At 47.8% G+C, this 12,500-nt stretch overlaps 1 protein-coding gene across 1 annotated transcript in view; it reads right to left on the reverse strand.

Annotated features, from left to right (window-relative positions):
• srpk1b (SRSF protein kinase 1b) overlaps positions 1-12,500 on the reverse strand; it is a 34,111-nt gene that overhangs the window by 4,286 nt on the left and 17,325 nt on the right. The window contains exons 6-13 of the mRNA XM_080846003.1: positions 12,276-12,363; positions 10,597-10,703; positions 8,249-8,414; positions 6,766-6,791; positions 5,705-5,918; positions 4,817-5,089; positions 3,420-3,520; positions 1,012-1,119 (exon numbers count right to left, since the gene is read on the reverse strand). Of these exons, the coding sequence (XP_080702129.1) occupies positions 1,012-1,119; positions 3,420-3,520; positions 4,817-5,089; positions 5,705-5,918; positions 6,766-6,791; positions 8,249-8,414; positions 10,597-10,703; positions 12,276-12,363 (1,083 nt within the window). The remainder of the gene's footprint in view (positions 1-1,011; positions 1,120-3,419; positions 3,521-4,816; positions 5,090-5,704; positions 5,919-6,765; positions 6,792-8,248; positions 8,415-10,596; positions 10,704-12,275; positions 12,364-12,500) is intronic.

The following is a 12,500-nucleotide window of genomic DNA, read 5'->3' on the forward strand; positions in this document are numbered from 1 at the left end:
ACACAGGCCTCCCTTGGCCTAGGCTGCTAGTCTGCGTCAGATACAGGGCCGCACTCTTCTACACGACGCCGGTAACATCAGCACGCTCTTTATTAATCACGTGAACTAATGAGGATTTAACCGCTCTCACCGTGCAGTTCTTAAAACATTTGTTGGGATGCGGTGAATAGTATTATGTGTTGTGCAGTTATAAGACCTTAAACTGAAGTCTTAAAACCTTTGTTGGGATGCGGTGAATAGTAATATGTGTTGTGCAGTTATAAGACCTAAATTGAAGTCTTAAAACCTTTGCTGGGATGCGGTGAACAGTAATATGTGTAAGGGATAATGTATAGAACGCAGGTCATTGTCGGGAAAATAAGCCCCGACAGGGCGAACAGCACCCCGACGCGAAGCGGAGGGGTGTTGCTTCACACTGAAGGGGCTTATTTTCCCGACAATGACCGGCGTTCTATACATTATCCCGCTTATTATACGGCTACTTGCCAAAAACAAAAAAATAACTTAACACAGTGTGTCTTTTACAATGTATTTGTTACTATACGTAGTGTTAAAAAGCAGAGAAATAGTTCGCCAAAGACGTTGAACTTCAAAGACGTTGAACATTCTTTAGAACACAGCTGCTCAACCGTCCGCTCAAACTCCATTGATAAGTTACCGGAATACTTGCGGAGTGCTACAAAAGACGTGAATCAGAGGCAAAAAGGCCACTTTCCTTGACAGCGGTCATTATTGCATAGCAACGGTCAGTTATCGGAAAATAGTTGACCGCAGAACGTTGAGAAGCCCCATTCAAGTGATTCTACATTCAGCATTCTACAGCATTAAGAAGAGCCGTGTAATAAGTTGTGATAACCTTCTCTCGTGTTTACTGAGCAAAAGTTTCTCTCGTCTTTGAGCGTTAGATGACAAGTCAAGCCTGAAGGATAGTTTGAAGTGAGTGAGTCCGATCGGACCAGCGCAGAATGTGAGTGAGTTAGATCGGACCAGCACCGACTCGACCCGACTCACCATGCAGGCCGTGCTCCAGATGTCCGCAGGGGTGCTGTAGCCCGCTCCGATCAGAACCTCCAGGCACCGGTACTGCCTCGTCTGGATGTCGTCTGTGAAGTGTTTGTGCTACAGGAGGAAGAAGAAGAAGAAGAAGAAGAAGATGAAGAAGAAGAAGAAGGGAGAGAGAGAGACATGGAGAGAACAAGAATGAGAAACAGAGCAAAAGAAAGAAAGTCAAGGACGGACAGATGGAGTGAGAAAAAGGAGGAGAAAAGAAAGAACAAAGGGCAGGTGACCAGCTGACACACACACACACACACACACACACACACACACACACACACACACTAGGAGGACAGGTGACCAGCTGGGGGACGGGCATGGCCCCCGGGATACTTATGGGGCTACAGAGTGCCCTGTAGGGGGTAAATCTATCACACACTGCAGGTGTGTGTGAAATAGGGATGCAACGGTTTTCGGTATTTTATCGAACCGTTCGGTTCGCCCTGTTCGGTTCGGTTGACCCAGGTGAACCGCGATATTACGGTATGGGTGACATTAAACTTTTAATTTAATATGTGGCTATAATGAATGCACGCATGTATTGGGCGATAGCATGACTGCTTGGGACCCAGCAGGGGATGAGTTCTGCGCTCCACAACCATGCAACAATCAATCAGAATTGTACTGACTTTCCCAAGAGCCAATCAGCGCTCTGAATGCAGACGCTGGAGATTCATGTGAGGAGAAACGAAACTTTCCCTGTTGCAGCACGATCATGGCGAGTCAACCAGAAACGGAGAAAAGAAAATTTGAAGAGGCACCGTCATCTTACAAATCAGCTGTATGGGAACATTTTGGGTTCAGTGTGGAGTATGATGACAAAGGGAAAAAGATCGTCAGCAAGCAAAGCACGGTGTGCAGGCATTGCTTTCCTACGATCGCCTACTCCACAGGTAGGCTACATCCAACATGTTGAGCCACTTGCCCCGTCATCACCCGGCTGTAACTCTTAAGTGGCAGCACGGTTTGTCGCCGAAAACACAACCATCCATTGCTGCAGCATTTCAGCAACAATATGCTTATAATTCCGAAAAACACAAGGCAATAACCAACTCAATGGACGTCTTCATAGGGAAAGACATGCAGCCCTATTCAGTAGTTTTAGGCACGGGATTCCGTCACATGATAAAGACCATTGACATTGATCCTCGTTTTAATATCCCCTCCCGCACGCATTTCAGCAGCAAAATAATTCCAGAACTGTACGAAGTGACTAGGAGAGAGAAGGTTTGTTCTGTTGTTCTTTAAGGGTGTATTTATAACAGTTAAGTATTTTCTAGGGTTTAAGTGTGTGAATGATTGTTGTTTGAGTTTATTGAATAATGTCAATGTTTACATTTCACATTACTTTACAGTATACTGCACTTTACTATATTTAATATTGCCTGTTTTTGACAGAAGGCCAGAATAGTGTTCCTTGTTTAAAATACATTTTGTGATTTTACTTAATATGTGCCCTTTTTACATTTAATTGCATCTTGCATTGTCTCTGCAAGTGTGAGTAGAAGCACCTTGTTGACTTGAAATAGAAAAGACAAATATAACCTAATGCGTGTTAGCGGCAGGATAATATTGATATATCGAAACCGAACCGTAACCGTGGCCCAAAAACCGTGATACAAACCGAACCGTGGCCACACTGTACCGTTGCATCCCTAGTGTGAAAGGTGCACATGTGTGTGAGTATGTGTGTGCGAGTGTGTGCGAGTGAGTGTGTGCGAGTGTGTGTGTGTGTGTGTGTGTGATTTTGTTTTTGTGTGTGTGTGTATGTGTGAGTGTGTGCAAGTAAGTGTGAGTGTGAGTGTGTGAGTGTGAGTGTGAGTGTGAGTGTGAGTGTGAGTGTGAGTGTGAGTGTGAGTGTGAGTGTGAGTGTGAGTGTGAGTGTGAGTGTGAGTGTGAGTGTGAGTGTGTGGGGGGGTGTGTGCATGTCTATGGTGCAGGTGTTTGGGAGGCTATGAGTTCATTTTTAAAGGGGTGTGTGTGTGTGTGTGTGTGTGTGTGTGAGAAATGACTAATGATGCTGTAACAGCTGATCAGAGGTCAGTGCTACTCACCAGCGATATTCACCGTGTGTGCGTGCGTGCGTGCGTGCGTGCGTGCTACTCACCAGCCAGCCGGCGTTGCCCAGGTCAGCGATATTAACCGTGTGTGTGTGTGTGTGTGTGCGTGCTACTCACCAGCCAGCAGGCGTTGCCCAGGTCAGCGATATTAACCGTGTGTGTGTGTGTGTGTGTGTGTGTGTGTGTGTGTGTGTGTGTGTGTGTGTGTGTGTTACTCACCAGCCAGCAGGCGTTGCCCAGGTCAGCGATCTTCACCGTGTGTGTGTGTGTGTGTGTGTGTGTGTGTGTGTGTGTGCTACTCACCAGCCAGCAGGCGTTGCCCAGGTCAGCGATCTTCACCTGGATCTGATCTGCATTCAGAGGGTCCAGGGGGTTCACCAGCAGCACACCTGGAGGCAGCTTAGCTACAGGGGGTCACACACACACACACACACACACACACACACACACACACACACACACACACACACACACACAGAGAGAGATTGGCATCAATGTATGGCTTTGAGCTTGCGTGTGTGCGTGTGTGTGTGTGTGTGTGTGTGTGTGTGTGTGTGTGTGCGTGAGGGAGAGGGACTAAAGTGTGTGAGTTTGTTTTGTCTGATAAGTGGATTGTGTTAGTGAGCTGGCTTCAAGAGCCCCGTTAATCCAGATGGGAACCTCCTAGCAAAGACACTCTGACTGATCAATACAGATATTGATTAAACCAGCGCATTCGCACACACAGATCAAGTTCTACACACAGAACATGATTTAACCTTAATTGTTTAAACATCCCCGACAACCTTTTAACTTGACTGATACGCCCACAGCCCTGTCATGACTCTCTCTCTCTGGTGTTCCAACCATGACTGGCGGACTATACATTAAACATTCATCACAAACTAAAGAAGACATCAGTGTCTAATAAAGACATAAAGAATATACATTAAACATTCATCACAAACTAAAGAAGACATCAGTGTCTAATAAAGACATAAAGAATATACATTAAACATTCATCAAAAACTAAAGAAGACATCAGTGTCTAATAAAGACATAAAGAATATACATTAAACATTCATCACAAACTAAAGAAGACATCAGTGTCTAATAAAGACATAAAGAATATACATTAAACATTCATCACAAACTAAAGAAGACATCAGTGTCTAATAAAGACATGTTAAACATTCATCACAAACTAAAGAAGACATCAGTGTCTAATAAAGACATGTTAAACATTCATCACAAACTAAAGAAGACATCAGTGTCTAATAAAGACATGTTAAACATTCATCAAAAACTAAAGAAGACATCAGTGTCTAATAAAGACATAAAGAATAAACATTAAACATTCATCAAAAACTAAAAGAGACATCAGTGTCTAATAGACATAAAGAGCCAGTGAACCTCAGGGGTCAAGGTCAAGGTCAGAGCAGGAGAAGGAGGAGGAGGAGCAGGAGGAGGAGGAGGAGCAGGAGGTCATTAGTGGAGTTTGAGACACGCAGTGGCAAACGGAAGTGTTCCGTGGCCGGTTCTCTTCACTGACCATTCACCGGGTCGTCATCCGGTTCTGTGTCCCACTGAGGGCTTCTGGGAGTTCAGCCTTAGTTTCCTGTTTCCTGTCCTCTACTTCCTGCTTCCTCCTCCTCCCCTCCTCTTCCTCCTGCTGTGCCCTGGTGGCACCTCTACTGAACCAATCACTGAATACCAATTACCATCTGAGCCGCCGCCGCATGCCTGGTCCCCGGGCAGATCGCTGGGCTCACCGGGCATCGTCATGGCAACGGGAGCGCTGCCATTGCAGGCCGTGTAGTCGGAGTGGGGTTGGGTCGCCGTGGCAACGCTGGGGTTGTCAGCATAAGGGTTCTGAGGTTCTTCCTCCTCCTCGTCCTCCTCTGCGTCAGGCGGGGTGCTCTCTTTCAGGTCCTCCACGACGTGCCCGTTGCAGGTGACGTCCATCACCAACTCTTGCTCCTCGCTCACACACTCTGGAGGGAACCACACACACACACACACACACACACACACACCTCATTAACACACTCTAGAGGAAGGATACGCAATACTCGTTTCAGATAACACACATTTCAATAATACCCTGTTGGGGAACCACACAACACAATACACCCCACTCCACACAAATGTGACACCTCACTGACACGCTTCAGAACACACACCATATAGACAACACAAACTCACTGGCACACTCTGGAGAAACCACACACACACCCCACACACCTCACAACACGCACACAACATAGACAATACACACTTTAGCAACACACTCCCAGGCAATTATCTGGCTGCGTCCCGTAACCTGTGTGTCTGGCATAAAATACGTACACACACACACACACACACACACACACACACACACACACACACACACACACACACACACACACATATATATAATATCTGAGAGACTGATGTATGTGTGGCTTGTGTAACTTGTGTGTGCTTGACACTTGCGTCAAGTACTTGTGACTTGGCTAAGGAGTGTGTGATGTCTGAGTGAGAGGACTGAAAGGGGGGAGGGTTTGGTGTGTGTGTGTGTGTGTGTGTGTGTGTGTGTGTGTGTGTGTGTGTGTGTGTGAACTCACCCCCGCTGGGCGTGTGCGAGGGGTGCTGGTCGGGGGGTGTGACGGAGGGAGCCCTGTCAGGAGCGTCTGTATCTTCGTCCTCGTCGTCTTCCTCCCCCGCCTCTAGAGGGCGCTCCTGCTCCTCCAGCTCCTGAATCCGCTTCTCCAGCAGCTCAGCCTGCTTCTTCTGCTTCTTCTTCAGCTTCTTCTTCTTGTTCTTAGACATCTTCTGGGGCTGGAGGAGGGAAAGAGAGGGAGGGAGGGAGAGAGAGAGATAGAGCGAGAGTTAGATAGAGAAAGAGAGGGAAAGAAGGAGAGGGAGAGGGAAAGAAGGAGAGGGAGAGTAAGGGAGAGAGACAGAAAGAGGGAGAGGAGAATTGGAGAGGAAGAGGGAAGGAGATAGAAGAAGAGAGGAAAAGAGGGAGGGAGATAGAGGGAGAGAGAAAAGGAGACAGAGGGAGAGAGTAGGAGAGACAAAGAGACAACAGAACAGAGGGCGGGGGGACATAGAGGGTAAGAGGGAGAAAGAGGAGCGAGAAATGTTTTGAAAATCACACACACACACACACACACACACACACACACACACACACACACACACACACACACACACACACACACACACACACACACACACACACACACACACACACACACACACACACACACGCCTCGGGCGTAAGCATCTGGCAGACAAAGACTCATTCTCACTGCTGTCAGTTCTAGAGAACAAATAATAGACACTCAGAAGCCTACGCAATTTTCTTCACACACACACACACACACACACACACACACACACACACACACACTCACATTCTGTTTTCTTCACACACAAAAACACTATCTAAGCAGTCTCCAAACACACACTCACACAGTAGTTCCTCCCTTAACATGATCCGACACACACAAACACACACACTCACACAATACCTTCTATGGAACTACACACACTATTTCTAAAGATCAAGCTGTTCTCCATACCCTATATATGATCACATACCACTGTGACGGCTTCCACACATTAGCATGCACAACACACACACACACACACACACACGAGTGTGTGAAAAAAAGCTTACTTGTCTTTGAGCTGGTGCTGTGCTCACTGCAAAGAGAAAACAAGAAACAAACAAACAAACAATAAATACAAACAATAAATAAATAACCAAACTAACAAACAAACCCAGATCAGTAGTGCTTTGTGTGAAAGAGGACAAGTGTGTGTGGGAGAGTCTGGCAAGCGTGGGGGGGGGGGGGGGGGGGGGGGGGGGGGTCGGAGAGTAGACTGCACATCAAAGACAGCACAGAGCTCACATAAACATGCAAAACATTACAGAGAGGGAGAGAGAGAGAGAGAGAGAGAGAGAGAGAGAGAGGGAGGGAGGAGAAGAGAGAGAGGGAGGGAGAGGGAGAGAGAGAGAGAGGGAGGGAGGTAAAGAGAGAGAGGGAGGGAGGAGAAGAGAGAGAGAGAGGGAGGGAGGGGAAGAGAGAGAGGGAGGGAGAGGGGGAGAGAGAGGGAGGGAGAGGGGGAGAGAGAGGGAGGGAGAGAGGGGGAGAGAGAGAGAGAGGCTGGGGGGAAAGAGAAAGCAGACAGCAGAAGGAATCTTGAATCTCTTGTGTGGTCTGAAGCAGGGCTGTATTTTTTGCCCGCGCTCTCTCTCTCTCTCACACACACACACACACACACACACACAGATCCTCGTTTAGTAAGCAGCACCAGCACTGGCATCTTTTGACATAATCTCACACTCTAATCACCCCTCACACACACACATACGTGCACACTCAGACACACACACACACACACACAAACAGCCTATGCCATATCTCAAAAAACAGCCTACTGAAATGACTCGGTGCTGTTAAATACTTAATGACTGTAAAAAAATTTAGATTTTGAATTCTTAAAAGGGCGGCTGGCTATCTTAACATTCCAGCTGTTTAATTAACTCATTAATCCTTTAAACCGGCAGAGATGAAGTCAACACAACCCTGAGAGCCTGAAGTGTCACCAAGCTCCCGAAAATGTGCTCCTCTCAGATCCTCCAGCCCCCCTCGACCACCCCTCAGCCCCCATCACTCTTCATTTCAGGGCAAATATATTCCATTTCAGGGCAAATATATTCCGTTTGAGCACCGCTGTGATTCGTTCGGAGGCCATTTCCCCAAACCGCTCCGACTGAATGGAGTTTGGCATTGATGTCAAAATGTGTTCAGAGTGGCCCTGGCTTATCTGTGTGTGCGTGTGTGTGTGTACATATGGTGGCCCAGGAGTGTATGTGTACGGTCTGCATGACTCATCTGCAGTGATAGGAGTGGCTGTAGTTGTGTGTGTGTGTGGAAAGGTATAGGGCATATATAGGGGTGTGTGGGTTTGCGCTTCTCACCTGCTGAGAACAGGAATGGCATCTATAGGTGTGTGTGTGTGTGTGTGTGTGTGTGTGTGTGTGTGCGCTTCTGACCTGCAGGTGACAGGGATAGTGTGCATGTATGCTGTGTGACATGGAAAGAGGGAGAGGGACAGTGTGTGTGTGTGTGTGTGTGTGTGTGTGTGTGTGCTACCTGCAGACGCTGATGGGGGCGGACCTCCTGTACGTTGCCATTCGGTTGCCTCGGCAGCCAGCCGTCTGACGTACGGTTCGTCCACGCTCAGCAGGATGTTCTCCGGCTTGATGTCCGTGTGGATGATCTTACACTTCGTGTGCAGGTAGTCCAGGCCCTGAAGAACCTGAGAACACACAGGAGAACTTAGAACCAGGTGCTTCTACACCTGAGAACTTAGAACCAGGTGCTTCTACACCTGAGAACTTAGAACCAGGTGCTTCTACACCTGAGAACTTAGAACCAGGTGCTTCAACAACAGAAAATACAAAGTGCATTTAACACACCAGTGCATTTAGACACACCAGAGCATTTAGACACAGCAGTGCATTTAGACACCAGTGCATTTAGACACCAGTGCATTTAGACACAGCAGTGCATTTAGACACCAGTGCATTTAGACACCAGTGCATTTAGACACAGCAGTGCATTTAGACAGCAGTGCATTTCGACACACCAGAGCATTTAGACACACCAGTGCATTTAGACACACCAGTGCATTCAGACACACCAGTGCATTTAGACACCAGTGCATTTAGACACACCAGTGCATTTAGACAGCAGTGCATTTAGACACCAGTGCATTTAGACACCAGTGCATTTAGACACACCAGTGCATTTAGACAGCAGTGAATTTAGACACCAGTGCATTTAACACACCAGAGCATTTAACACACCAGAGCATTTAACACACCAGAGCATTTAACACACCAGTGCATTTAGACACCAGTGCATTTAGACACACCAGAGCATTTAGACACAGCAGTGCATTTAGACACCAGAGCATTTAACACACCAGAGCATTTAGACACACCAGTGCATTTAGACACAGCAGTGCATTTAGACACAGCAGTGCATTCAGACACACCAGTGCATTTAGACACACCAGTGCATTTAGACACCAGTGCATTTAGACACCAGTGCATTTAGACAGCAGTGCATTTAGACAGCAGTGCATTTAGACACCAGTGCATTTAGACACCAGTGCATTTAGACACACCAGTGCATTTAGACACAGCAGTGCATTTAGACACAGCAGTGCATTTAGACAGCAGTGCATTTAGACACACCAGTGCATTTAGACACACCAGTGCATTTAGACACCAGTGCATTTAGACAGCAGTGCATTTAGACACCAGTGCATTTAGACACACCAGTGCATTTAGACACAGCAGTGCATTTAGACACACCAGTGCATTTAGACACACCAGTGCATTTAACACACCAGTGCATTTAGACAGCAGTGCATTTAGACACACCAGAGCATTTAGACACCAGTGCATTTAACACACCAGAGCATTTAGACACAGCAGTGCATTTAGACACACCAGTGCATTTAACACACCAGTGCATTTAGACAGCAGAGAGCTGTAGGAGATTGCAGAAGGCACAGGCGGCTTGCGTGGGTGGGTAATGAGGAGTGTCTGCTTCACAGAGGTTTGAGTTCAACATCTCACAGGAATATATTCTACAGGTGTGTAGGTGTTTTCCTGCTGCAAATGTCAGGATTCAAAGCAAGCGACCCCAGGAAGCCGTGTCACTTAAACACACTTTTTTATAATAAGATGTGTGTTTACGGCGCCACCCTCTTGTGTGTAACGCACCACAGAATAGGACTGTGGAGGAGGACTTCCCACCAACCATCACACAGTCGTTATCGTTGACGCTATGGCTAGCTCTGCTATCCCAACCCCTAATGCTAGAAGGTTAGCTAGCTCTGCTATCCCAACCCCTAATGCTAGAAGGTTAGCTAACTCTGCTATCCCAACCCCATATGCTAGGAGGTTAGCTAGCTCTGCTATCCCAACCCCATATGCTAGGAGGTTAGCTAGCTCTGCTATCCCAACCCCTAATGCTAGAAGGTTAGCTAGCTCTGCTATCCCAACCCCATATGCTAGGAGGTTAGCTAGCTCTGCTATCCCAACCCCATATGCTAGGAGGTTAGCTAGCTCTGCTATCCCAACCCCTAATGCTAGAAGGTTAGCTAACTCTGCTATCCCAACCCCATATGCTAGGAGGTTAGCTAGCTCTGCTATCCCAACCCCATATGCTAGGAGGTTAGCTAGCTCTGCTATCCCAACCCCATATGCTAGGAGGTTAGCTAGCTCTGCTATCCCAACCCCATATGCTAGAAGGTTAGCTAGCTCTGCTATCCCAACCGCTTTTGCTGGTTGGCTAGCTAGCTAGCTCTGCTATCCCAACCGCTGATGCTGGTTGGCTAGTCAGCTGTGCTCAGCTCCATCAGTGTCTCTGAACCTGAAACGATTAGAGGAGATTAGAGAGTAAAGTAAGTCATGAGAGGTGATTACCTGTCGGATGATGCTCTTCACACAGGCCAGAGGCAGACCCTGGTAATTAGACTTGATGATCCACTTGAGCAGGTGGTGCCCGAGGACTTCAAACACCATACACACATCTAACGCACACACACATCCGTCAAGGCCAAAAACACAACACTTTGTAGACTGATGTGCGTGCACACATACACACACACAACCCTATTTCCCTTTCTAATCACTAGTCAACAAACTAGCCATGACAGCCTCATTATGGCTCCATCCAGATTCTATACAGCGGGATACACACAGACACAGACACACACACACACACACACACACAGCGTTGATGGAGCGAGCCTGGGCAGGCTGCCTGAAGCAGCAGCTGTGCCTGCTGGGTGCAGATAGGCTATTGAGAGCCTGGCCAGCAGCACAGGATGGATGCGTGTGTGTGTGTGTGTGTGTGTGTGTGTGTGTGGTTGTGTGTATGTCTGTAATGTGTCTCCTCTCTGCATTTCTACAGGATAACTACACGGCCCCCTCAGCACACCGTAGGCAGGAGAGAGCCTGTATATCAGCATTAAGTCATATTCTCACTCACACACACACACACACACACACGACTACATTCATCTCCTACGTCAGTTGACCTTCCATTTCTTAAGGCAAGTGACCATGAAGCATTATGTGAGAATTAACCGGATTTTCTGCAATGGAAACATATTTAACAAATATTCCTGCTAGTGCTAGTTAGCGACGACTCATTCCCTCACAACAACATCAGGCAGATAGTACAACATTCTATACAAGTGAATGGGAACGGAACAGGTAATGGAACACTCTCCACTCTGGAGGATTCTGGAACACCAGGTGACATCACCCCATTTAAAACCACATCCCACATGCCCATGTTACATGAATAAACCAATGATCACATAAATGAATAAATAATTGAATCTTGTATAAATGAATAAACTAAGTGAATATTAAATAGACGGATTAATGTTGGAGGAGTTCCTCAGAGAGGGGGAGGCGAGTAGGAGGTGTGGGAAGGAGAGGGAGCAAGGAGGAGGTGTAGAGGGGCAGGTGTGAAGAGGACGTAGGGTGCGGAGGAGATGTGGAGAAGAGGGGGCAGAGGGGGCACAGAGAGGAGGTGGAGAGAGGGGGAGTAGACAGGGGAAGATGAAAAATGGAGGTGCAGAGAGGTGTGTAGAGGGGATGGAGAGGAGGTGGAGAGGAGGACAAAGGAGGTGTGTAGAGGATAAGGCTGTGGAGGAGTTGTGGAGAGGAGGTGGAGAGAGGGGGAGTAGACAGGGGAAGATGAAAAAAGGAGGTGCAGAGAGGAGGTGTGTACAGGGAATGGAGAGGAGGTCAAAGGAGGAGAAGGCTATGGAGAGGAGGACAAAGGAGGTGTTTAGAGGATAAGGCTGTGGAGAGGAGGTGCAAAGAGGAGATGTGGAGAAGGAGAAGAGAGGGGGTAAAGAAAGGAGGTGCAGAGAGGAGGTGTGTAAAGAGGATGGAGAGGAGGTGGAGAGGACAGAGGAGGTGTGAAGAGGAGAAGGCTGTGGAGGAGCTGTGGAGAGGGAGAGGAGGGTGGGGGTAAAGTGAGGAGGTGCCGATAGGAGGTGTAAAGAGGAGCTGTGGAGAGGGAGAAGAGAGGGGGGTAAAGTAAGGAGGTGCCGATAGGAGGTGCAGAGAGTGTGAGAGGATACGGGTGCCGTTAACGCCGGAGATCTTGAAGTCGTCAAGGAGCTGCACCACCTTCTCTCGGCTGGGGTCCTCCACGTCACTGTTCCGTACCTGGGCAGACGAGAGGTACCAGAACACTCTTAGAACACAAGATCCAATCCAGAAGGCATGAGAGTTCTGCTTCTAGCATCCTGGGTTTGAAGGGTTAGGGTTGGACTGTGTTCCTCTCCCCCACTGACCGGTTCCTG

Source organism: Sprattus sprattus (genome assembly GCF_963457725.1).
Source record: "Sprattus sprattus genome assembly, chromosome: 10".
Taxonomy (NCBI): Eukaryota; Metazoa; Chordata; class Actinopteri; order Clupeiformes; family Clupeidae; genus Sprattus; species Sprattus sprattus.